The sequence below is a fragment of the Pseudonaja textilis genome, chromosome 8 (assembly GCF_049901715.1).
Source record: "Pseudonaja textilis isolate UNSWEBS1 chromosome 8, rPseTex1.2, whole genome shotgun sequence".
NCBI lineage: Eukaryota > Metazoa > Chordata > Lepidosauria > Squamata > Elapidae > Pseudonaja > Pseudonaja textilis.
In genome coordinates, this window is record NC_141997.1 from 29985934 (window position 1) to 30013355 (window position 27422).

At 36.2% G+C, this 27422-nt stretch overlaps 1 protein-coding gene across 4 annotated transcripts in view; it reads right to left on the reverse strand.

Moving 5' to 3' along the window:
* NALCN (sodium leak channel, non-selective) overlaps nucleotides 1-27422 on the reverse strand; it is a 222852-nt gene that overhangs the window by 16956 nt on the left and 178474 nt on the right. For all 4 annotated transcript variants that reach the window (XM_087937920.1, XM_087937918.1, XM_026708401.2 and 1 more), the window contains 20 exons: nucleotides 21641-21714; nucleotides 20939-21040; nucleotides 20193-20262; nucleotides 18524-18615; nucleotides 16626-16748; nucleotides 13931-13987; nucleotides 13601-13721; nucleotides 13384-13515; nucleotides 9781-9948; nucleotides 9331-9435; nucleotides 8655-8761; nucleotides 7750-7870; nucleotides 7554-7652; nucleotides 6972-7065; nucleotides 4789-4895; nucleotides 4562-4636; nucleotides 3948-4067; nucleotides 2000-2068; nucleotides 1198-1346; nucleotides 441-534 (listed from right to left, as the gene is read on the reverse strand). In XM_087937920.1, coding sequence (XP_087794046.1) covers nucleotides 441-534; nucleotides 1198-1346; nucleotides 2000-2068; nucleotides 3948-4067; nucleotides 4562-4636; nucleotides 4789-4895; nucleotides 6972-7065; nucleotides 7554-7652; nucleotides 7750-7870; nucleotides 8655-8761; nucleotides 9331-9435; nucleotides 9781-9948; nucleotides 13384-13515; nucleotides 13601-13721; nucleotides 13931-13987; nucleotides 16626-16748; nucleotides 18524-18615; nucleotides 20193-20262; nucleotides 20939-21040; nucleotides 21641-21714 — 2079 coding nt within the window. The remainder of the gene's footprint in view (nucleotides 1-440; nucleotides 535-1197; nucleotides 1347-1999; nucleotides 2069-3947; nucleotides 4068-4561; nucleotides 4637-4788; nucleotides 4896-6971; nucleotides 7066-7553; nucleotides 7653-7749; nucleotides 7871-8654; nucleotides 8762-9330; nucleotides 9436-9780; nucleotides 9949-13383; nucleotides 13516-13600; nucleotides 13722-13930; nucleotides 13988-16625; nucleotides 16749-18523; nucleotides 18616-20192; nucleotides 20263-20938; nucleotides 21041-21640; nucleotides 21715-27422) is intronic.

Sequence of the window (27422 nt, forward strand, 5' to 3'; positions counted from 1 at the left end):
CACCCACTTAAAATGCTTCATAACCTAGAGTCCATTACCACATCACTGCAATGTCATAATTTGGGGGAAGAAAATGAAGAATTATTTCACAGTATTTCTCACTGTCTGCTTCAAAGATCTGGCAAAAAAGAACAATTCTTTATCATTGTTAATACATTCCAATGAACAGAATTGTTAATATATTCTCTAGAACTGAAAACCTGTCACTTTTCATTTTAATAAATCTAATAAAACTGCATAAACCTGATTGGGCACATAGCACACATATTTGCTAATAAAATTTGGCAAGTACATATGCATTTATTTCTATAGTATTTTCAAAAGTCAATAAATGAAAATTTGGGTGCAGGATAACATTTAAAAAATAAAATGTAAAGTATTTTTAAGATGCAAAGCTTCTGCTGGCTAAAATGATACATGATTTTAATCAGCCAATTTACCATGCAATCATGCATTATCTTGTTCCAGTCTTCTCCAGTGACTATTCTGAAAAGTACCGTGATGGCTTTACCAGCTGATGAAAAGTTGGCATGTCTGTTTTTAACAAATAAAAATTATTATTCAATATTTCACAACTAAAAACATATGCAAGCAATCCTTCAGGGTATTTGGGTAATTCTCCCCCCACCTGGCTTATACAAGTCTAGTCTGCTACCTGAAATGAATGATAAAATGGCATATTTTCCCCAATCTGCACAGAAAAGAACTGGTCTGGCATCTGAATGAGACTCCCTAGTTGGAAGTAAGGTAGTGTTTACGACATTATTTAGAGCAGCAGGATAGCTTAGATTGTTCAGAACTAGCTGTGTTACATACACCTTTCTGTCACCTGACAGGCTAACCAGTACTGCCCTGAAAATTGCTTGAATGTGTCTCTGTGGAGCTGTTTTGGATCTTAAACTTGAACCCAGTCTAGCTATTATTGATAATAAGAGGCCAAATGAAACCCCCTGTTGTTCCCCTGGCTTGCAGGTTCTGCAAATACTCAAGCTGTCACTGCAGAGTGGATCCATGTACTTGACATGCCATATAAGCATTCCTTTGATATTTGATGCTGGATTTTCTGAGACTCTCAGTCACAGATCAATAGGGCTGCCTCTCTGGTAATGTAACAACAGAGGCATCCATCAAAGCAAGGATGCTCTAAAACAAGATCACAGTATCAAATATTTTCAGATGAAGTGGTAGAAATTATACCTGTTAATGTTCTCTCCGTATTTCACAGTTCCAAACAAAACTACTCCAGCAAAAGCATAGCAAAGCAACAGTAGGAACATTCCTACAATGATGAAAAAGCTTTTGTACATGCTGACAACTACTGTCAGCAGCAGCATCTTCAAAGTCACCTGGAAATCAGTGGGGAAAAAAGGCTTGGTATAAGACATGGGTCAAAAGGGAAATGTGCTGAAATTGAAGTGGACTCTGCTCCAACCTCATTGGGATTGTTCCAAGAATGCTCTAACTTTCCTAGAACCTCCGCAACAAATCCAGGCACGGTTTCAAGCCAGCAAAATTGACATAGATTCAGAACATTGTTTTGTGAATTTGGAACTGTTCATTTTAATCTGAAAACATTTTAAATTCAACAAAATAATTACTCCAAGGTGAATATAGTGAAGTGGATTAGAATTTATTTGTGTCGGAATGTCATTGGTAAAGGTTTTGTTAATGTATTGCTGAAGATGCTTAAAAATCTTGTGTTGATGTTTATTTTTTAAGCTCTTACCATGGTGTGCAAACATTTATATAATTCATACTGTGGATGTTTTTTGTTGTAAGCTTCCGTCTGCATGGAGTTGGCAGCATGAAAACTAAACAATTTTGCATATTTCTAATTCTGATTGTGTCAGCTGTTCCTTTTTCATTATTCTTTACTTCTAGGCTATAACAGAGTATTGGTTCAAACCAATACAAGCCTCAGTTCAGTAAAATAAAGCAGTCTCACTTACTCAATGTGTAATTACTATAAACATGGGGGGAAATCCTTCTGTGTACTTACATGCTTTCCACAGATTGAAAAAAACCTGAACACAATTACACACGCTCCCATCATATATGTATAGGCATTCTGAAACACAAAGAACCAATGTTAGAAGAGTTACTAAGGATTGACTATTAATTACTCAGCATTACTCAGGATTTACTTTTGTGACAACCAGTACAGCTTTAATATAATATATTGAATGACTGAGTGTATAGTTCTTGATGTAAAAATACTCAGCATTTCATTATTCGGGTGTTATTACATGGAACTTGTTAAATAGAAATAGCTTCATATCATAAATATGACCTCATATATATAATCATGAAAATGAAGGCACCAGCAGTTCAACAGATCATCTGTTGAACCACAGATTTCTCATCCCAGGAGAACTATTTCAATCAAAATAATGGAAACTCTGACCCTGAGGCTGAAGAGAACGTGGCAAAGTCTCAGCTTGTGACTGGAGAGTCAATAAGCAGTCAGCCAACTGAGAATAATGACTCACTCAGAATGACTCAAAATCAGCACAGGTGCTCCTGATTCAGGGTACAAGAAGTCAATTCCTGAACTTAGGAGAGCAGTAAGCTAAGGAGGTTTGAGACACGGAAATCAGCACTCCTTAAGAAGGAAGGACATTTAATTCTCTAATTAGGCAAGGATTCAAACTCCAGTTATTTAAGAGTATCCTTCTTTTTGGAAACACTTCTCCATTGCTAGACTTTGTACCTGTGGCTCTTCATTCCTGAAATTGATTTTTGGCTTACAATTCTGGATTGGGCATTATAGACTGTAATGGGCCTGACTACTGGTCTGTACCAAGATCTGCTCTTCTTGGGTTTTTCTAAACAATAGCTATGTGCTTCAGATAAGAGATACTTATTCTGTAGGTCTTCCTCTGCCTAATTTACAGCCTGTAGTTCTAGCTTTACTCCCCTGATTTACAATTAAGCTAATAAAACCAAATGTGTCAGTTACTGATTCAGCCTAATCTGGAGCAATAGGGAGACAACCATTCTAAAAATCAGAGAAATTAAGATAATAGCTCTCTCCCATTCTTTGTTCCCATCCTCTGGTATACATATCCAAAAGAATATTGCTTCTGATATATAGGTTCCATAGAAATTGACTGATTTGTTTTCTTGTAATTTAAAACAATTATTCCTGTGGGATAATATAATACAGGTCTTGGCCTTCTTCTGATGGATAACTCTTCAGATACTTGAAAAGTTCTATTATATGTCCCTTTTAAGTTATTTTTGCGTTCACATAATCAAAATTTTCAGTCTGCCTATAATCCTCGTTGATCTTCTCTGCCCTTATTCTAATTTTTCTGCACCTTTGATATCATTAAGTGGAACTAGATAAAGCACTCAACACTGAGTTGACCAATACAAAATATAATGGCACTATTTCTAAAGTCATAATTTATCTTCCATGAATTTCTCAGCATTACTTTTAAAATCATGTAAGCAGCCTTTGTAGGAATACATTTCATCAAAGTATTTTTTTTCCTTACAATTGCTAACATAAAATATACATAGGACTTACAGACTTCTCTATAGTACCGATTTGACTATTAGGGAAAAATGTTAATAGGAATACTTTAGCATGAAGGAATTTTCAATTAAGTAACATTCCATTCCATGTCTGACATGGTACAGTTTATAAACAGATGTGCTACCACAATAACAACTAAGCCCAATGCAAATATTTAGTGAACTGTGTTTACTTCCTGGAAGAATTCTTTGAAAACGGAATCCCAATAATTCTAGATAAACAATTTATGGCTGCCTGAATGAACTCAGTTATAATATTAATTGAAATTACAAAAAATACTATCTTTTCAGGAATGACTATAACAAGGCAAGATCAAGTCTCAGTGAATTATACATTTTGCAGATTTGCAAAAAGAGAAAAAATATCTTGCAATCTTTGAATAGACAATGTGGTTCTTGAAACTTACAGTTATGGCAAAGTGGAGAATCACCCATATGACCCCTAATGATGTCACCAAGAGATCATAACGATTTCTTCTGCTCTGCCAAAATCCAGCAGGTGACATGGCAATAATTTTCATTGTAACCTTGCAAAAATAAATGTATATGTAATAGCTTCTCTTTGTATAACCATGAATGATTCCTCAAAGTTATGTTTGAGTAATATTCAAATGGATAATTACTGAAAATTAATTTGACTATTGGATTAAATATGTATGAGCAAAAACCAACAAGAAAATGTTACAAAATATATGTTTTACTAAAGTTTGGTTACAATTATTAGTGCAGAAAAAGAATCTTGCATTTAATGCTTGATCACTTCTTAAGGATAAACTAAATCATTTACAAGAACACAAGAAATTGGCAAAGCCTCTCTTTTTGCTGTTCATTATGATTTTAATTAACTTAACTCTATAGTGTTTTTGTCACCATCCATTAACATAGTAATGATGGAATCAAGGGACTTACAAATGTAATTAATAAATAGTATCTATATTATCTTGTAATATTCTAATGTATAATAAATGATACAAGACAAACCTAATTTGAACTTATTTATAGAAATATTGAAATATATTACCTCTAGAACAAATATGAAGGTGAAGACTACTGACATTGCAGCTAATGGACCAGTTACTGGATCTTGATCATCCCACTTATGCAAAAGAAAAAAAAAGTTTATGAAAAAAAATCTCATTTTCTTTTCTGTTTAAAATTCTACCACAATTCTTCCTGTTTATTATAAACACAATGTTTCCTTCTGTTTATACTTGTTTGTAAGTAGTTAATAAAGCACTTTAAAAGTACCTTAACAGATAATAGCACAGATTGGGCCAGTACAAGAACTGCAATGGTTCTCTTGAAAAATGGGTGTTGGGTTATGTCATACATTTTAGCTCGGAATCCATCATTATCTGAAATAAACAAAAACAAAATAGAAACAAAAGCTTATTTAGACCACAGTTTGCAATGGCTTCTAAGAATTTGCCCCCTCAATGCACATTTTTAGTTGTGAGCACGTATTAGTCAACACACTATAATATCCTTACTTTCACGTGTTAGCAAAGTAGACAGATTTGAGCCTTACAAAGAAGGCTTCAGAAAAAGTTGAGGCGCATGAGACATTATTTCTGTTAAATACTGGATTAATTAATTAAAAAATACACCCCAGAAAAGAATTAATTGATCATAAAAAGCATTTGATTGTGTTGGCCATGCCAAGATGTGGAACATCCTTAGGAAAATAAGAATCTCAAAATAGTGTTGACTTCATGAACAAGTCACACACATGATGGGAAGTCACAGTCCAGACAGAAAATGGCAAAACAGACTAGCTCTAGGATGACAAAGGAGTGAGACAAGGCTTTATATTCTCTAATTTAGTCCATCTATATGCTGAATATATATTGAAGCAGGCTTGGATGGAAGAAGATGAGTGTAGTTTTAAAACTGAAAGAAAACACATGCATAATTTGAGCTATACTGATAAAACTACCGATACCTGAAAATGCAAAGGATTGCAAGTTCTTGTTTATGAAAGTCAAGGAGCACAATGAAAAAACAGAAAGTAGGTTTAAATGCAAAGAATATAATGATAACATATACAAATTTCAACCTTAAAACTGACAATGAAGATACTGAAGTGGTAGATAATTTCTGCCTTTTAGGATTGACTATCAGTAAAATAACTATCAGTCCAGAAATACTCTATAGACTACCATTTGGTAGGATAGTAATGAAGGCCTTGGAAAAGATATTCAGATATGGTGATATGTCTATAGCTTCAAGGATCTGAAGCATGCAGGCAATAGTTTTCTCTATGACATTCTATGGAAATGAAAGCTGGATTTGAAGAAGCAGGATAGAAAGAATATGGATGTTTTTGAATTCTGGAGTTAGAGAAGACTCCTGAGGATATCAGAGAACACGGGACATAGAATAATAGGATGGAAGGGACCTTGGAAGTCTTCTAGTCCAATCTTCTGTCCGTGGCAGGAGGTCCTATACCATCCCAGACTTCCTTTGGGATTAATGGGATGAATACACACAATCATAGAAAGAATAACAAACTAATAGAACAGAATGTCTGTGGAGATTCTCAGTGACTCAGGTCAGGGTTGTCCCAAAGGTGCTTTTTAAAAAGGCAACTGGACATTTGCTTGAAGACATTTCATTTCTCATCCAAAAATCTTCTTCAGAACTGAAGAAGCTTCTTGGATGAAAAGTGAAATGTCTTCAAGGAAAAACGAAGGCCAGCTGCCTTTTGAAAAGGCAACAGAACAGAAACAAAACAGAATAACACACTTGGGAAGAACCTCAGAAGTCCTCCAGTCCTAACCCTCTGCTTAAGCAGGAGATCCTATACCATTTCAGACGAATGGTTGTCCAATCTCTTCTTTAAAACCTCCAGTGACAGAGCACCCACAATTTCTGGAGGCAAACTGTTCCAATGGTTAATGGTTCCCACAGTCAGAAAATTTCTCCTTAGTTCTAGGTTGCTTCTCTCCTTAACAGTTTTCATCCATTGCTTCTTGTCCTGCCTTCAGGTGCTTTGGAAAATAGGTTGACCGCCCTCTTCTTCATAACAACCCCTCAAATACTGGGACAGTGATATCATGTCAACAAAAATGGATCATAGAACGAAATGATCTAGAATTCTTACTCTGGACACAAATGATAAGGCTCAAATTACACTATTTGGGCCTATTATGTAAAAGACCCAATTCCCTTAATTAATGATGGGTAAGATGGAAGGAAAGAGAATAGGATGCCCAGCAACAATATGAATGACTCAGTTATAATGGTGATGAGTGTGTTGCTGGAAACTTGAAAGATCATTTTGGGAATGATCATCCCGGAGGTCTTTCTATATGGTTGCTAAGACTCAATTTTAAGTTGACGGCACATAATGACTCAAGCTTTTGTTCAGTATGCCTTATCACTTAGTGATTTCATTATCTCTTGAATCTGAATTTTAAAAATCTAGATACCTGGGCGTGGTGGGAGGTGAAGAGGCTGTGCTATCTTTAATCTGCTCTTCAGATCTTCCCATCGCCTCTGGTCAACTGTTAGTAGAGCTGTTCCCTAAAAAAAACAGGAACCATTACCACCAAAACATATTTGCTTATTTCTTATCATATTCATTATTGGAATGAATAATTGTTAGGGAGTCTTTCACTAGAAACAGTGCTCTGTTTTACTTCTGCTTTAGTGGTTGTTACCTAATACCTGTGTGTGTGTGTGTGTTTTGTCCATTTTTAAAATTTAGAATCTTAAATCAAATCCAGGTTGCCTACTTGTTAAAAACAACCAGAGGGGGAAAAATGCTTACAGCAAGGCTCAGAAATGTTATACTTAACCCCATTATTATAAATTAGTCCTGAAAATACTTAGGTATACACTAATATTGCATGTGATGCAAAAAATAATTTCATAATTAAAATAATATTCCTGGTGTTTAATATAAACATAACTATATGTTAGCTCAACAATATTATTTAATTACATATAAAAACAATTAAAAGCAACACAATATAGACATGATTAGAAAAATAGAAAATCTGCAGTGTTACCTTATTTTCATTGAAATTAGCAATGACAACTCCAACAAAAAGGGTGAGTCCAATCATGCAGCCCAGGAATACAAAAACATGAATGTAGATGCCATGAATCTGCAACATAAAATGTTATCAATATTACATTTTTCTTATTAATAAGAATTCACAGGAAAAATCTGACAAGTCCTACGAATTTGAGGAATATACTTACAGGGCCCACACGATGAATGATAACATCTCTGACTTCTACCCACCCCTTTAATGACAGGACTTCAAATAATGCCAGCATTGCATTACCAACATTATCAAAGTTAAAGTTTCGAGGATTAGCCCTGCAATACAACACAGAAATGAGGAGTAATAACAATGTCGTTTGCTGACAATATATCCTAAAACATTGCCAGGTTAGCAACCTGTTACTCCCTGATGTAAGTGACTCTCTTGTTGAAGCCTCTCCTGAAATTCCCTCCATGCCATTGATCTTCTGTACTCCATAATTTTGAAAAAAATAGTCTTTTTTCGGGGGTGGGTGGGATGTTTGATGGGAAGAAGCTGACAAATGACAACTCAACAGAATTAACCAATGTGACTACTCTGTTTCTCTTTTGTTATTTATCCTACAATAATAATATCTAGGTATATTGTCTTTTGGATGAAAGCAGAAGTGGTATTCAGCAGGTTCTGACCAGTTCTGGAGAAATCGGAAATTTTGAGTAGTTCGGAGAACCGACAAATACCATCTCTGACTGGCCCCACCCCCATTTATTCTCTGCCTTCCGAGTCCCAGTTGATTGGCTGGGTCTTATTTTGTTGCCCTGCACAGGAGAACGGAGCTGGAATGCAGGTTAGTGGGGTGGGGAGGGAATGGAGATTTTGTAGTATCCTTTCCCTGCCACACCCACCAAGCCACACCATGCCCACCAAGCTACGCCCACAGAACCGGTAGTAAAATTTTTTGAATCCCACCAGTGGATGAAAAGCACATTCCAATATGGTTATTGAATTTAAAGATTTGGGATTGGAAATTATCATTCCATTGGATTAATCTACTGGAGTAATTCTATTAATCAACTCTAACAATAAATCTATATTTAAGGCCAAAAACACATTACTTACCAGACTCGAGGCACCCAAAATCCAGGCTTTTTTTCACCAGGTCTTAGCTTCAAATTCAGATTTTTGGAAACACTTACATTTATTCGGAATATACCATGACAATCTTCCTGTCAGAAATATAACATCACATTTGGTATAGAAACCAAAATTTTAATATATCACAAAAACACACTGTAAACAGATAAGCGTTATGCCTCAGTTTAGGGAACCTGCCAGTTATGTTCAGGAACGCAGAGAAGCTAATCTGTGCACGAAGAAGACAGAACTTATGGTGAGAAAATCTTTGCCAGACTTTTAGCAATATTTTCTTTGACTGAGACCAGTATTGTGAGTAACAACAGATTTACAGTACCAGTCACCTGCTTGGAGGTTTGGAAGAATAAATCTGGACTCTGGAACTCTTTCAGCTAAACTGTTCCCTCTCAATGCTTCAATTCTTACATGCTGGGGAAGGTACAATTATTGGAGTTTACCATGAGAGGACAACAAATTCAGAAATACTTTCAAACAAATGAAACAGATATAAGTGACTTGACTTAATAGAACATATACTTTCACTTCTATGTCTTTTGGGGGGTTTCTACATAATATCACCATAAATTAAGCCTCATCAGTTGATGAAAACGTGCAAAAGAAGAAAGAGGAATTTATCTAAGTACATAAAAGTTACTCTTACTCTTGCAATTATATGAGGATCATTGCACTTAGCCAATTTCCCAGCAAAAAGTTGAACTCCAAAGCTTGCAAAAACAAGCATTAATGTCAATAAAAGGATTGAAACCTGAAAAACAAAAAAAACATGAAAAGGAGTCAAACCTTCTCCAGTGCACCTGTATTTTTTTCTTACATTTTTAGAACAATAATCGCTACGCGATGGCTTCCATTACAAAACTGTAAGGAAGGAGAACTGGTTACTATAACTGTGTGTTTAGGATGGCAGCTGAGTGATTTCTTTTCCATGTTTTCTCGTCCTTCTTTTCATATGTCTTGCATATAAACCACTGTTAAATGTCTGAGCCTCTGTGTGCTGTGTTTTGCTCCTGGGTTGTTGTCTCACAATAGTTGTCACGCTGCAAACGCTTGGACAAAAATATATTTGGAAAGAGAAACCATACATAATACTCACTAGAAAGATTTCTTTGAAGCCGCTAAATAGTTCCCGAACAACTTTTCTCATCTGAGGCACCAGTTTAAAAATCCGAAGGGGCCGAAGACACCGTAGAACCATTAGCAGCTGAGCTCCTGATTTAGCAGGAACATTTTGGGGCATCCAGCAGAGAAATATCAGGCTTACCTTTGGAAAGGGGGGAAAAGGACCTGGAATGTAATGTGAGTTTTAAAATGTGCTTCGTACATACATACGTTACGACCACAAAAGGAGCCCAACATTTCTGTTGTTAAATGAGACGTTTGTTAAGTGAATTTTGCCCCATTTTACGACTTTCCTCGCCTCAGTTGTTAAGTGAATCACTGCAGTTGATAAGTTGGTTACCTGGTTGTTAAGTGAAACTGGATTCCCCCATTGACTTTGCTTGTCAGATGGTCGCAAAAGGGGATCATATGACCTGGGACACAGCAACGGTCATAAGTATGAACCAGTTGCCAAGCGCCTGAATTTTGATCACATAATCATGGGGATGTTGGAAAGGTTGTAACTGTGAAAAACGGTCATAAGTCACTTTTTTCAGTGCTGTTGTAACTTTGAACAGTCGCTAAATGGACTGTTGTATATCGAGGACTACCTGTATAGGAACTGATCCAATTTATTTCATTAAGACTTGAATAAAACCTATTCTTAGCAAAGGATATAAGGATTAAAATATGTACGAATATACAGTATGTATTATATATTAATATATGAGACTATTAAAATTACTGATTCTAAAGGAGAGAGGCACAAAATTATTGTGTATGCTGTATTTCCTTCTGTTTTACTTTTTCTGGAGGATTATATTGAATTCAGAGTTGGCTACTCTTTGAATAAGCAAGTCATTTAACACAACATGCCTTATTTAATAATATATGCATGCATTGTATTTTGTTTTATTTAAAATATTTATGTAGTCCTTCCAATTTGAAAAAAACAATCAAAGCCAATTCAAATAATGCAAGACTATAAAGCATGAAAGAAATGACATTAGAACTCTTGGATCAAATGGATTGTCTTGGTCTGTTTCAGATCTAAATTTAGCAGAAAAACAGCCTCAATGAATGAATGAATAATTGGCCAAGTGTGATTGGACACACAAGGAATATGTCTTGGTGCATATGCTCTCAGTGTACATAAAAAGAAAAGATTCATTCATCAAGAATCATAAGGTACAACGCTTAATGACAGTCATGGGGTACAAATAGGCAATCAAATCATACTAACAAACAGTCAATATAACTTGAAAGGATACAAGCAACAAAGTTACAGTCATACAGTCACAAGTGGAAATTAGAAATCCTGATGCGTCATTTACATTGGAGAGAGAAAGATGGAGGATTGCAAGTAAGTTTATTTTCCTAGAATATACTCACTCATAGCAGTTTGTGACATTTTTGATCGTGGTATGCTGTTGTGGCACTTGAATGAGTTGCCAACTGGACATGCTGCTTTGTAATGGCAACTCATCTACTCACTGGGTGCAATTCGATGCTTTGGATATTGGTAGATCCTTCAAGATAGCTCCAAGAAAGGCAAGCAGAGGTTTCCCAATATCCAAAGACAATCAACCAGCCCAAAAGAGAAAAAGACTCCAGCACTTCTCCACCAGTAATCAGTATTCCAATCAGCATAGATTAACACCAAGTTTAACTTTAGACCAACAATCAAGTAAGCAATACCCCAATCAAGAAACTGCCCAAGAGCCATCAGTAAACAGCCCAACCAAAGAATATCTAAGACTGCCCCCACCTACAGGCAGGACACCAAAGTATAAACTGACAGCAAACAGCACTCCTTACTAGCACTGATGATGTTACCTAGTTAGGGTAATGAAATGTCTGCAGAAAACAAGCAAGCTTAGAAATAAGATTTGTTTGGCATCATCTATTTTTGATGAACCCATGTTGGCTATTGGTTAGGGTTTACTTGCTTCTAGGTGTTTGCCGATTTGTTGCTTGATTATTTTTTCAGATATTGTGGTTAAGCTGATTGGTCTGTAATTTCCTGAATCTTTCCCCCATCTTTTTTGAAGATTGGGACCACATAAGCTCTTTTCCAGTCCTCAAATGCTCCAAGAACTTTAAAAGATATGATTCAAATGTTCTGAAATCACATCTGCTGGTTCTTCCAGAACTCTGGGATGTAATTCATCAGGACCCAGTGAATAGAATCCCTCTAGAACAGACAGGTGTTCTCTTATCTTATTTTTGCATATTTTAATTTGCATTCCTAGCCTGTCTTTTAAGGTTTTGTTTTGTTTGTAAGGTTGGTTTGTATTTTCTTTTTGCATGAAGAAGATGCAAATAATGAATTAAGCAGCTCTGCTTTCTCTCTACTGCCCATTACTTCCTTGCTATCTTCTCCCATATGTGGGGCAATTGTTTCTTTGTCTTGTATTTTATGTGTTGAAAGAAACTTTTAAAATTTGTTTTTGACATTTGTTGCAAGTCTTACTTTGTTATGAGCCTTAGCTTACTTAACTTCATATTTGCAAGTTTAGGCTATTTGCTGGTTTTCTGCTTTAGATATTTGTCCCTCTTTCCATTTTTTGTACTTATATTTTTTTCGTTCAGTTGAAGGAGCCATATGGATTTTGCACATTAAAAATGATTCCTTTATCAACTTTATCCTGATCTATAGAAAAGAAATCTGGAATTTATACGGTGATAATTGCAAGGCTGAATTGCTGCAAGGAACATCAATGGTGAACAAGCTGCATTGTCATTGATGCAAGCCCTATCTTTACAAGCTTTTAGGAACAGATGATCCTAGCCTTTATTTCAAAAAATGTTGTAATTTTTATATTATTTATTTTACCTTTTAAGAGTAATATGGGCATTGAGCAGCATAAATCTTTAAACCAAAGAAATCAATGAAAAAGACATTTTACAAATCTGGCATTAAATTGAGGAAGAGAGGACACAGAGATTTAGTTATTACAATCTAGTTTACTAATGTAAAAATATACATCCATGGACAAGAACATAATTACCCAAGAAAAGGGAATAAAACGCCCCGAGAGTAAGAATATTATGAGAGAAACGTACAACAGCAAAAACATACTACTAAACAATGTCCTCCGCTCCCTCTCCTTTAGTGGAATAATACAGTGTTTGAGAATGATAAGAGTATGTGCAGATTAATATTTTCAATTCACAATTCCATTTTTTTATTCCCCCCCCTCCATATGAAAATAGATGGAAGCTGTGGAAAGAAAATACAGAATACAGCCAAGATGTTATGGTGGCATCAATGCTGTTCCTGTGCCCTTCGCACTCAGAAAGAAGTCTATGAAGGAGATCTGGCACTTGCAAAATAAAACCTTTAGTATCATGATGAAAATAACATACTAATAAAACAATGGAACTTCTTCGTTTATTTTACATATCCATAGTCTCCAGGAAGTATATTTTTGCAAATATGTTAAGTCTAATTGTTTATTTATTATCAATATTCAGTTGAAGGTACTCAGAACTTTGTATGAAATTGATGTCAATATGGATACAAATTATTTTTAACTCTTATCATAGGTTCTACTTTTACTGCTTTGAATTAACCTTAAGAACAAACAAAACTTACAAGGTATATAAAAATATCCATGACACCTCCAAAATCTCTGATGACTGCCGTTGGTGTAAAAAACAATCCATCAGCCATAATCTTCAAGTTAAGTTCAATACTCATAAATATTACAAAAACATATTCTGCAATCTGAAAAACAAAGAAAAAACACTGACAGAATAACAGTAAGGTTTCCAAAATACTATATCCAAACCAATTATTTTCAGAAAATTACCTGTAAAGTAGGTGCATGCATTACTCTTCGAAAAGGGGATTCAAACATCATTGAAATACAGGAACATATGGTGACAATGATCATTACCCAGTCTAGATAAGTAACCAATCCCAGCAAATCACTGCAAAATAAAATGGAACAAACTAAGTGGCAATGACACTCCAGAAATTATAAATATCAGTCAAACATAAACTAGACTAGTGAAAATGGAGAATCTTTCACAATGTTGACATCTTAGAAATAATTACTCTAAGAAAACATTTTCCAGGGAAATATGTTTGCAAAAAAAGTGTACATCAATATAAAATGCATAAATTCATTTTTGCTTACTAAAGTTGATGATACTTTGTATTTTTAACTGCTCCAGTAACAGGATCTGTTTTAGAGCTGTAACAGAGAAAAAAATGTTTAATGTCGTTCAATTTTTATTATACAAAGCTGTATTACAAATATACAAGACAATCTGCATCTGAAATAAAGAGTAATTTTTTAAATAAACAACATTACAAATTTATACCTATTGGGGGGATTGAACATTTTCATTTATGATCCCACAAGTCACAGAAATTTGCTAAAATGTCATACCAGTTTCTTAAATCTAATGTTAATACGATAATATGAAACAAACCTACTCTCTAGTAAACAATTTGGTTTCAGGAAAAAACGATCATGTAATCTGCAAAAACATATGGACTACACAACTTGATGAGGGCAAAGCAACAGACACAATCTACATAGACTTCCGTAAAGTCTTTGATTCAGTGGTACATGACAAACTACTCCTAAAACTAAAATCTTACAGTATCTCTGGACACCTGCATAACTGGATAGAAGCATTCCTGTCAAACAGACAACAAATGGTCAAAATTGGGAGCGTCCTATCAAATTCTGTACCTGTCAATAGTGGTCCCCCAAGGCAGTATTTTAGGACCAACTCTCTTCATACTTTACATAAATGACCTCTGTGATCATATCAAGAGCAACTGCTGATGATGTAAAACTATTCAACACCACAGACAATACTGGTACCCTTCAAAAAGACCTTGACTATGTATCAGAATGGTCAAACAAATGGCAACTTCAAATCTCAACAAATAAATCCTCTGTCCTACATATTGGCAAAAAAAATATATATCAGAAAATAAAATACAGGCTGAATAGTCAAGACCTTGTTGACGATCCAAACTCTGTCAGGGATCTTGGAGTACTCATCTCAAATGACCTAAGTGCTAGAGCCCACTGTAACTACATAGCCAAAAAGGCGTTAAGAGTTGTTAACTTAATCTTACATAGCTTTTTCTCTGGTAATATTACACTAATAACTAGAGTATACAAAACATTTGCTAGACCAATACTGGAATATAACTCATCAGTCTGGAACCCACATTATGTATCTGATATTAACACAGTTGAGAAAGTCCAGAAATATTTCACAAGAAGAATTCTCCACTCCTCCAGACTCATTGCAGAATACCTTATGCCACCAGACTCGAAATTCTAGACCTAGAAAACCCAGAACTACACTGCCTTTGGTCCAATCTAAGTATAGTATATAAAATCATACATTGCAATGTCCTACCTGTCAATAAATACTTCAACTTCAACCATAACAATACAAGAGCAAACAATAGATACAAACTCAAGGTTAATCGCACCAAACTTAATTGCGGGAAATACGACTTCAGCAACAGAGTGGTCAATATCTTGAATACTCTACCTGACTCGGTGGGTTCTTCCCCAAACCCAAAAAACTTTAACCTTAGACTGTCTACTATTGATCTCACCCTTTTCCTAAAAGGTCTGTAGGGGGCATGCATAAGCACACCAACGTGCCTACTGTCCCTGTCCTATTGTTTCGTTTATTTTTTTTATTTTTCTTATATGTATCTATGTATTCATAACTATGTTTTTACTTATACCTATTATCTTGTGAGCAATTGACAAAAATAAATAAATAAATAAAAAATAAAGATATAGTTTAGATTTAGACTTAATTTTAAAACAAGGTGACTATTAGGCACTGAGAATATATAAGGACAAATTTTATCTCTTTAATTAACAGCTATATTGGCTATCCAGTAATGGATATGTGAATTTGTGATATTTCTGAATCTTCTGAAATATCAAGACAATTTATATTGTATTTTATACTTTTAGTTCAAATGGTGCCGTCCAATATATTGTTTTGGATCTCTGGGAATCGATGTTCCAGTCCCCCTGGAGAGAACAGGATGGCAGCAGGTATTCTCTCGCAGTTCCAAAGTTCGCATGACTCTGGGTTTGCACCATACCACTTCTGTTTAGGTTGTCTTGATTATCCCCAAAATAATATTTGTTTTAGCTGAGCACATGCAGTTTCCTCCTTCAGGAATTTATCAGGGAGGGCTTTGGCATCCAGGCATACTGCTGACTGACTGGAAGGTTTGGGAGAACTGTAAAGTATCAGCGGCAACATTTGAAATCTTGCACAATATTCAAATGGGTGTCAAGGACAACCTGCATAGAAGGCATCGTGACATTCACATCCCTGAATTCATTTGCAAGTTTTGGAAAACAACAATAACATTATTTTGTCACTTTATGCACTAGGAGTGGTGCACTGGCCTAGAGGTGGAGCTCTTGCCTCACAATCAGGAAGCTGTGAGTTTGATCCTAGGTAGAGGCAGATATTTCTCTCTCTGGGCACAATGAGAATATATCTGCTGAACAAAACTCTGTATTGGCAACAGGAAGGGTATCCGGCCAGTTAACACTCTGCTAGCTCCATTCAGTTGCCCAGACTCCATCCCGCAAGGGATATGGGGTTGTTAAAAGAAGAAAAAGATGACGATGTAACAAAAGCAGTGTACACAGATCTTCCAGTTTCTGTTTGAAAGAATAAAACAAATAATAAAACCAAGAAAAATTTGCAAAATATGTAATTGCTGGATATATTAAAATGCCTCTGATTTGCTACTGGATTTTAATAACAGAATATAGTGAATCAAAATAAGTGAATCAAATCATAAGCTACACATATACTTACGCATTAAAGCGAGCTCTAACTACAACTCGGCAGAAATTCCTAAATCTGTGTTCCCGACCGACTATGAAAAGAGGCTTGTCAAAATAGGGGTGATTCTCCCGCAACTCTTCTTCCTGAACTTTTCTTTCAAGAACAACAGGATTACAGAGTCAGCAATCAATATATACATTTTTTCTAATTTCTTTAGGATAGCAGCAATATCACAGTATAGTATAATTGAGACAGTGTTAAATGTGGGCTTCAGAAAGCCTCTGGTCAGCTACAATGATTATTCACTGGTTATTATCAAGTAGCTGAGAACTAAACAGATGCAAAGAGCTCTATATGCAAAGACCCAGAGGGCAAACCTACAAGATTTCAATGCCTACGTTCCCTTTCTATGTGAAAAGTTCACAGAATTGTTGAGAAGCTGTAGCTGCTTCTCAGTGAAAGGGCCATCTTGAAGGACCACCTACGTGGAGCAATAGTAGAAAGTGCTCTTGAACAAGAAATGGTTCTTTCTTGAGAGATCTTGAACAAGAGTTCTAAGAATCTCTTAAACTAGAACTTGTTTGTTGCTTGACAGTAGGGAAACAATCACACTGATGATGTTGCCTAGTTGGGTAATGAAACGTCTGCAAGTAAACAATGAAGCTCAGAGAGCCCCAAGGACTCCATTATAGTGGTTATGGGTGCACTATTGGAAGATGCAAAGGACCAGGTTTGTTTTGAGGACAATCCAGCAACGTGGTTACTAAATTTGATACTAACCTGATGGTACATAATCAGTCAACTAACACTTGTGAGGCACATTGGAAAAGTACTGGAAAAGCAGGTATAATATAGAAAAAAAATCAAGCAAATCCTTGTTTTATTTAACTATATGCTTGCTGTTTCTTCCCCCCAGATTCGCATAGCTTTTCAGCTACCAGTTCAAAATCAAAACCACCAACAACCATCTTCTTCCTTGAGATGGAGATTATACAACTGAGTATCATTCAGATATTAGTGATATCTCCACCCACTGTTGACACATAACCTTTCCAAATAGTGACTTCATGTAGACCAAGGGTTCCCAACTTTTGGATTGTGCAGACTGGCAGCTGAGGTGGTTTTGACAGTGGGAGAATGTTTCATGTGCATAATCTAAATCCTGTGCATGCACAAATGAAGCCTTGTGTGCTTGCCCACTGCTTTGGTGGTTCGGTTCCCAAAGGCCAGCAGCCCAGTAGTGGTCCATGGTCTGGGGGTTGGGGACTCCTGATGTACACCTTAAGCTTTAGGGAGGAAAAGGATGGTTACTTCCACATAGCTCTCTACTTTGGAGTTCTTGTAAAGTTGACCTATTCCCCAATCACTGACTAAAAGCAGTCTTCAAGGAGGAGAACAGAGTAAGACAGTGTTTCTCATAGGCAACTTTCAAGGTTCAGAAGGATACCATAATCAATTGAACTAAAGGCTGTTGGGAGATTCAGTAAGAGTCAAGCAAGTTGCACTCCCCCACTGCGATTCCACCATCTCTTGGAATGATCAATGCAATTTCCAACCTGTAACCAGCCCTGAATCCTGACCAACAAACATCCAGGTAATTTTTAGGATTTTCTGTGGCTAAGTACTATCCTAACCTCTTTCCATAAAGAAGTTTGAACCCTGGATGATAATAGCTTAAGTATACCACTAGGTGTTATGATTGCAAGATGTATGTCCAGCAAAGAATGCCCCTTTTTAAATGATGCTGGCCTTTGAGATTTAAGCATATTATCTACAAAGAAAATATGCTTGCTTCCACCCATTAGCAATTTGTGCAGATGTAATCAATCTATCAATGGAATAACCAGTTCAAATTCACTAAGTAATCATTACCTAACTGGGGTTCAGATTGGTCCTATATACATACATAAAAATTACATTTAAAATACCTTTTCATTTCTGCTTGTTCTTTCTTTTCTTGGATCATTTTTATTTCACTGTCTTCCCTTTGTGCATTTCTGTACCTCACTGTATTAGAATGCTGGAAGAAAAACGTTTGTTTAATCTGTTTTCTATTTTTTACTATAAAAATTAACAGTATGCAATTGCATAAAACCTTTAAAAGAGAAAAAGTAAGTTTTTAATCTAGGTTGAGAGAAAATAACTATCAGTAATTATGACCAGCTATTTATTGTTCAACGTTTTCTCTACCATTCTACATTTTAATTATTGCAATGGTCCAGTTAAATTTAAGCATGTTTGAACGTATTACTGAGTTTAATATTAATTCAGCACCAAGTTAGTTATTATTTAACTAGACATTGCATTTAATTTCTATGATTGATAATAATAGGTCTTAAGCAACAAATTATTATAATTAATGAGCAAGGAGCAATCCAATAAAATAAAACAAATGGCCCTCGCTTGGTAGAAACAAGAATGCAGCCATTCTGAATATTACAGAAAGCTGAGATAGCAAAAATGCATAGCAGTGTTTTGAAATGAAATTACTGAAAATGTAAGAAGCAGGACAGATATTTTGATAAAATTTCCAATTGCACAGCTTCAGGCTATTTTATCCATGTCCCAACTACATTGTTTAAGATATTATTTAACTTAAATGCCATAAAAGATGGTGAAAAGCCAGATAGCCTTAGTTTCTTCAGAGTTGATCCACTTGGAAGGATGTCGATTATAGATTAGAAGGTTAAGAGAGCATTAGAATAGCTTTAGGCATGAAAAGTCTACTTTGTCACAATTGGGGTTCTAGAGAATAAGGCTGGCTTTACTCTAAAGCAGCACTTGGGACGCAGTAGAAAGATCCCAAGATGTCTCTCAGAAATGTGCATTGGTGTTTTTTCAAAATGTATAAATATTTATAAGCACAGGACTTAACTATTTTGTCCTGAAATCACCAAAAGGTTGAGGATGTGAGGGCCTCTAATTAGACAGAAAAAACCCACACATTGTAGATAATGACCTTGGCTTTTTGTGTGTGTAACATGATGGATTTGATGTCATGAAATATGCCCGGACTACCTCATTGGTTCTGAACATGCTTACTAATGTTCCATTTACAATTAATATATTTGACAGGAACTTAAGTTCAGCTTTGATTTAATTTATGGTATATCTTTTTTTTCCTCACAATTAGGTGTGAAGGACAAGAACACTTGTCTTAATCCCACCACTGGGAAGGAAAGAATAGGCAGTATCATCTGCATAAAGTAAGACAAAGATTTGTCTACTGGCCAAATATGATGTCTGTCTGTATGCTATATGCAATTTTGCTAATGAGAAACAGCTGTCATCTTGCCCAAGTAGTATACCAGGAAAGATGTAATGGATTATTATGAATTCTGACTCAGCTGGAGATGTCTTTTATCCCAAATTATAATTCCCAGGAACGATTTACTTGCTCATTTGTGAACTGAGATTCAGTAACTCTGTAATTTGAAATTACTGTGAATACTGTTTTTGTACTCCAAAGGATCATTTCACAAAATAATACACTCAAATGGAACACCAGCATTACAGAGTTTTAATCCAAGGTATTTTAAACTTCATTCTGTTTTTAGTTTTACTTAGGTACGACCCAGACTATTCACTTAAACTTACATCTTGAGTTAATGTTTCAAGAGACTTTCCTCTGCTGATTCGTTGACTGTTGGAACCGTGCCTTAGTGACCTGAAATAATGACATAGATTTGGTGAAAAAACTGAGATCATTGAGTGTGTAGCAGTGGGACAACAAACTTTGCAATTATGGGTTTGATTTTGCATTACACTCAGCTGCATCTTGCTTTTTACAATTGGTGACTTTCTGATGCTTTGGATTACAATTCCTACATCAGCTGGGAATCGTGATAGCTGAAGGTCAACAGATATTAAAGGTGCTAAATTAGGGAAGTAAGAAGTTGTATCTGCAGTGCAGAATTCCTAGTTGTACTAATCCAGAGAGATGCTGGAACACTTCTTTTTTTCCCTCTTTTTAATGGATTTTCTCAAGAGAGACAAATGATTTAAAAAGTGATGATGTGAAAAGTAGAAAGGTTAACTAAAAAACTACACTACTGAACTAACTGATAAACCTGTGAGGGTTGTTGAACAATAAAGGTCATGATTGGGCCAGCCTGTTTATAGAATTTTTTTCCTGACTGTTTTCCTGTTTTCCAGAACTTAGATATCTTGAAAGCAACTATATGAAATATAAGAGTTTTCAATTATGATGAATGTCATTATTATTGCAATAAAAGTGCAGCTATTATTTATTATGATCTAATTCTAATTTACTCGTTGTGTAACAAGAATTTTATCTTCTACTTTGAACATGTTCCTAAAAGTTTTTATTGAGTTCTGTTTACCTGCGTTCTTGGCGTATATGATGCTGAACACTAAGAATAGATCGTTCTTTTGCAGGCTGTCCTTCAAAAGATCCACTAAGCATACGCTGACGGGTGCAGGCTCTAGGTAAACAGATACGTAAGTAATAGATAAGTAATAATTAGGGATATACAGCATTTAGGAAATGCATTTCAGAGTTTGAATGGAAATAGTGTGCAACTTTTTAAAGAACCTACATAATTATCTGGGATCATGGAAATGGCACAGTTGTCTTAAAGAGTTCTAGACTTACACCTGCACCATCATGCTCCAAAGTATTGTTTTAAAATTGAACTTGGAACATACATAGCCAGGAAATTGCACACAGTACTTCTTTGGTCTTTTTAGTTGTCACATAGTGTTCATGCAGCCCTCAGGAAAGATAGGAGACAGCTTTCTCAAACATTATCTATGCAAGGGATGGAAAGGTTTGAATAATAAATGCCATTTTTCAAGATAGGATGAAAAGAGCTAGGTCAAGACTAATTCACTAAGTCAGCTGTCAGTAAGTCTCACCAATAAAATGACAAGCTTCTCCATTTTGCCTCGCTCTTGATTTAGACTTAGCCATTGTGTGGAACTTGGATCCCAAGCTGTGAACCGTGATGGATGCATTTTACATTGCTTTCATTTTACATGAAACCTACTCATAATGAAAGGAACTTCAAATCCCTCTTTAATACCTAAGAATTTTATTGATTGCAGACTCCTTCTCCAGAAGATTTCTTGCCCTAATGCTGAAAACAGATTTGCGAAGCTGTAAAAGAAAAGGAAACCAACTTTATTGACAGTCTTAGTACTTAAGAGTATGCAGTTTAAAACCTTAGCTATTGAAATCAAATGGAAGCAGTGTAACACTATTATGGTGAACCAAGAGTTATTTGGACTTCATCTGGAAGATGATTTGGGACCAATAATTTTAGGGTAATTTTTCTATTCTATACCATATAGTATACATGATACCATATTTTCTATGCATATACCTTAGTATACCGACATATTATGCTCATCATTAGTAAAAAGGCAGGAAATAAAGCCCATGTATAAATAAGTACAATTATCAATGGTCATCTATAAATTATCTAGGCAGTTTTATGACAAATTAATAAGTTTTCTCTTTCAAAAATGAAAAGGACAGTCCTGAAATGATAAAATATATCAGAATCTTCCTCTGGTTTCCAATCTGTATATTCAATATTGTGAAATCTCAACATGTGTGGCTAATTGTCCCATATGGCAAGTTGGCCACAGCTAATCATACTGTAGTGAATTGCCCAGGGCAATGTGGCAGGGCACAAGCTGCAGGCAATGAGTGGCAGGGGAGGATCAGCAGGGGAGGGACAGATGGGGAAGAAATGGGTGGGTTGGCCAGAGGAAGGGAGCTGGGGTGAAGTGGGTGGGGCCAGGCAGCTGCGGCCAATTGTCCCATTGTAGCACCAGTGGTGGGGATTTTGTAGGGTTGTGGAAATTTTGCATCTAAAGAATTCAGAGCCTTATCTTCCACTATGCTCTTCAGTAAGAACAGAACAGAATATAACAGAATAGAATATAACAGAACATAATTCTTCATTGGCCAAGTGTAATTGGATACACAAGGAATTTGTCTTGGTCCAAATGCTCTCAGTGTATACAAAAGAAAAGATACATTTGTCAAGAGTCAAGAATAAGGACTCTGACTTCTACTATGCCGGTATGTTGTGAATATGATGCTGGAATTCTCCAATGAAACTTTGCTCGTAGAATTATATTGCAGTCTCCTTTGAAAGAAATATTACATCTAATTTACATGCATACTCTGAACATTCTGGGGATTTAGTATGTTAATATGTACATTGAAAGATACTTGAAAGATCTTCACAAGAATTACACCACAAACTTTTATTGAAATATAGATCAGCAGTTCTTTTTATTTTTAATGCCAAATCTTCCAATGTTTATTTTGTAATGCACTAAATCCAGTTCTATGGACATAGAACATACTTGCCTTTAAAAAAAAACACTGATTAAGAGAGAAAAATCTGCCAGACCTATAAGGATTATAAACTTGCTTCAAGGAAGGCAGATGGTTTTAAAAGAAAGACAAGATAAACATACATTTGATATATGAATGGGGAAGCTCATATTTGACAATAACCCAGACATCATAAAAATAAATGCATTTCTATATGAAAACATGAATGTAAAAAAGCAATGCTGTTGATAATGAGGATAATAATAATGCTACAAATATAGTTTGTAAGAAAAAATGCAAAACTTCAGAGAATGAAAGGCCACATAAAGGCTGCTTGATTATCAAGCATGATTTAGCTTGATAAATCAATTTATAATCTAATATAAATTAAAGTATGGTTGCCAAACTGAATGAAATGATATTTGGTTTCCAGCAAGCATACTCAAAATATTACATGAGTTATTGAACTGACTGGACTGTGTGGATTAGAATTTCTATATGGAAATATTGTACAAAACCTCCTGCACAAGACTTTTCTCATTAACTGGGGTTTTTTTCAATGGTATCTAGAACTATGTCGCTTCAGTCTTAGAATAGAGAGGAGGGGGAAGAGGAGGAGGAGGAGAAGGGGAGTGCAAAGCTTCAGATTCAAAGGCAAAATGATCCCCCCCTCCGTGTGTGTGTATGTGTGCATGTGTGCCAGCAAAGCACCTACAATATCTGCAACTGCTTAAACCAAATGCATCTTTTTCCAGGATGGTGAAGCAGCTGCAGAAGATACACCAGAAAAAGATGCAGTTATTTCTTGGAGTTGCAGATTGATACTGTATTATATTCATGCCCCTATATGCGATGATTTTTTTTTAATTTCAAATCTGAAATTCTGCAAAGCTGTAATGATTAGCATTACATGGATTCATCCATGCTACTGAGTGAGAAACAATGCAGTATAGTGGTTAAACTGTTGCACTAGGACTAGAGAAACTGATTCAATTTCCACCTCAGCCATGGAAGCTTACTAGGTGACTTTGGTTGAATTGCAGCCTTCAGTCCAACCTTCTTCATTGGCTCGTGGGGAAAATTGGAAGAGCAAGTCTTATGCAGGTGGCTTTAAATTCCCAGAGGAATGGTGGAATCTGATAAATAAAAATTGTATACCATTGGGAGGGACTTTATTCATGTTACCTAATAAAATAATCCCTTATGATTAAAAAAAACTGCTGTCAAATGCCTCTGAATTCTAAAAATCTGCAATATCTCACCTAATTGTATAGACATAAACTAGTTTTAGTTGCAATCCACTGAAACTAGGTGCCTGGCATAAAATAAATTTGCCCATTTAGAACATAGAATCACAGAGTTGGAAGGGATCTTGGAGTTCTTCAACCCCCGGCTTGAGCAGGAAAGACTATGTGCCATTTCAGATAAATGGTTGTCCGGTCTCTTTTTGAAAGCTTTCAGAGATGGAGCGCCCACAACTTCTGAAGGCAAGCTGTTCCATCGGTTGACTGCTCTCACAGTTAAGAAATGTCTCCTTAGTTGCTTCTCTCCTTGGTTAGTTTCCATCCATTGTTTCCTATCTTGTCTTTTGGTGCTCTGAAAAATATTTGGATCCGCTCGTCTTTGTAGTAGCCCCTTAAATATTGGAACAGTGGTATCTTGTCTCCCCTAGTCCTTCTTTTCATGAGACTAATCAGAATAGATCTGGAAAGGACCTTAGGGGTCTTCTAATCCAATCCCCTGCTCAAGCAGGAGGCCCTCTACCATTTCAGGAGGTGGCTCTCCAGTCTTTTCTTTGAAACCTCCAGGGATGAAGCATCTACAACCTCTGAAGGCAAGCTGTTCTACTGGTTAATTGTCCTCCCTGTTAGGAAATTTCTCCTTAATTCCAGGTTGCTTTTCTCCTTGATTAACTCCATCCATTATTTCTTGTCTTGCCTTCTGATGCTTTGGAAAATGGGTTGACCCCCTCTTCTTGTTTGTAGCGGCCCCTCAAATACTGGAATACTGTTATCATGTCACCCCTAGTCCTTCTTTTCTCTAGACTAGCCAAACCCAATTCCTGCAACTATTCTTCATATGTTTTTGTCTCCAGGCTCTTAATCATCTTAGTTATTCTTCTTTCCACTTTTCCCCACTTTGGACATGTTCTGTTTTTGACGAACTCATGATGGTTTAGTGTATTTTCACTAAAGAAATAAATTGTCAATAAACTCATTCCTTTTTCTTATTAAACTTGCTTTCACATTAGCGGACCCAGATGTTTTCTCTAGATTATCATAGCTGTCGCAAAAAAGGCTTAGGAGAGTTCACCAGGACCTGGATGGTAGACCACCAGGAATCCTGTTAGGACTTTTAGGTCACTTGAAATTCACTTTGCAATCTTCCCTATGCTTTAAAGATATATTCTCTTCTTACAGGAAACAGTTAACCATATAGAACAGGGGTCCCCAATCCACAGGCCACTACCAGGCCGTGGGCCATTCTGAACAGGGATGCAAAAGTGGTGGCTGAACATGCATGCACAGTTCCACATTGCGAGAGCAGGCGAGCATATGTGTGCACAAAGTTCTATTTGTGCAAACGACGTGCGTGCCCACCACTCATGCAAATGGAGCTGTGCATGCCTGCGGCTCATGCGGAACCAACCCCTTTCTCTTCCGGACTGGTCCACAAGGCCGGAAAGGTTAGCGACCACTGATATAGAACAGTATTTCTTAACACTGATAACTTTAAGCTGTGTAAACAAGAGTTCTGGAAGTTGAAGCCACATAACTTAAAATTGGCAAAATTGAGAAACTTTGATACAGAATGCTAATTTCTATTTTCTGTTTATTTGATTATGATTTTGTGTTCCCTGGGTTATTATTACACCTAGCTTCTTCCTTAAGGAAATTTTTACTATTATTTCAATAGGTATTCTAAATAATTTCATTCTATCTCAGTTTTGCAGAGTTGGATGGGAAAACCTTCAGAGGCTTCAGTTAAATTCCTGTTAATAAAGGTCTTTAACCCAACAGGTGATAAATACTCTTAAAAATAGCTTAAAGTAGAAGTAATTCTAACAATAAAGCTGAGATGAGTCAATATCCATTTTATTTGTTTTACAAAGAGAGGTGCCAGAATAAAGACAGCTTCTCAAAAGGACTTCTGTAAGCCACAGTTAAAATCTGATTTCTGTTAAATGTTGTGATCTAATTCTCATAATTTTATCATTCTCATAGTATCATTTATTATTCTGAGTAACTTGATTCACACTGCATGAACTACAGATAGTATACACACAAAGGAATCTGACAGCTGTCAGCGAACTATTTCTTTTGTTTTTGTTTTCACTGTTGTATGTTTAATTAACATTTTCTATAGCTTGTGCTATCTTTCTCTTCTTCCGGGCACACAGACAAATGTTCATCTTTTAAAATTGTCATTTCAAATGAGTATTGGAGCAAAGACACTTTGGAGGATATAGTTAAATGTCAGGTTGCTATGGTAATTGCCTCTGTGGAAAGCTATAATCATCTAACAAAATGCAACCTCATGTTCCAGTCACATAGATAAAATTCCTGCTGAGTACAGGAAACTAAATCAATCCAGAAAAGATCCTTCCTAGATGACTGACATTTAATTTTATATTTTTCTGATCTAAAAAAAAAACAGATTCCAGAAGTTATGACTTTATGTACAGAGCATTCATTGTTGTTTGATTGATGTTGACTGTTGTAGAACTTGGTAAACTGAATCATACTGTCCCTCTTTGCCTTTCAACATTGGAAGTATCAATATTCAGAAAGACCATGAAATGTTTTTTTTTTTTAAAAACATATTGTCATGCCCCTGTTGGAAGCTGATTCGGAGGGGGAGGCCGAACAGCTGACAGGGAGTGGGAGTGTGGCTCTGCTGGCTGTGGAAGAAATTGGAGAAGGGCAAAGTCCACCTGGGCAAAGCAGGGAGAGGTAGAGCAAGGGAGAGGGAATTCAGAGGAAGGCCCAGGCCTACCCCCTCTTCATCCTAGGAAACACAGGGAGGAACAGAGAAGAGAGCAACGTGGGTTGTATGGCTTACGAGGAAGGAAAGGGCCCTGATTCCCTTCATTAGCCACACTTGGGAAGAGAGTTTAAAAGAGATGCATGCTGAGTGTGGTGTCTGCTGGAAGCAAACGTGAGTTTATCTTGTGTTGATTTTGGTTATTGGTGTTCCTGGCATCCTACCAACAGTGTTGAATTATGGCCGTTCCTTCATGTCTGGAATTCCTTCTCCTGCCCTGCTGGACTAATTACCTCATCTTGCCTTGACTGGACTTATAGTTAGTTTTTGTTGACCATGTTTTAGACTTGATTCTCTTCAGCCAAAGACTGTTCCTGGGAGAGTTTTTCTCTAGCCAGAAGGTAACCAGGACATTGCGGGCAAAGTTGGAGATAATAAAGGAACTCTTCTTACTTATTTGACTGTGTTGCCTCTGTACCATGCCGTGGGTCATCACACATATACACACAAATTCACTTTCTGAAGAACTC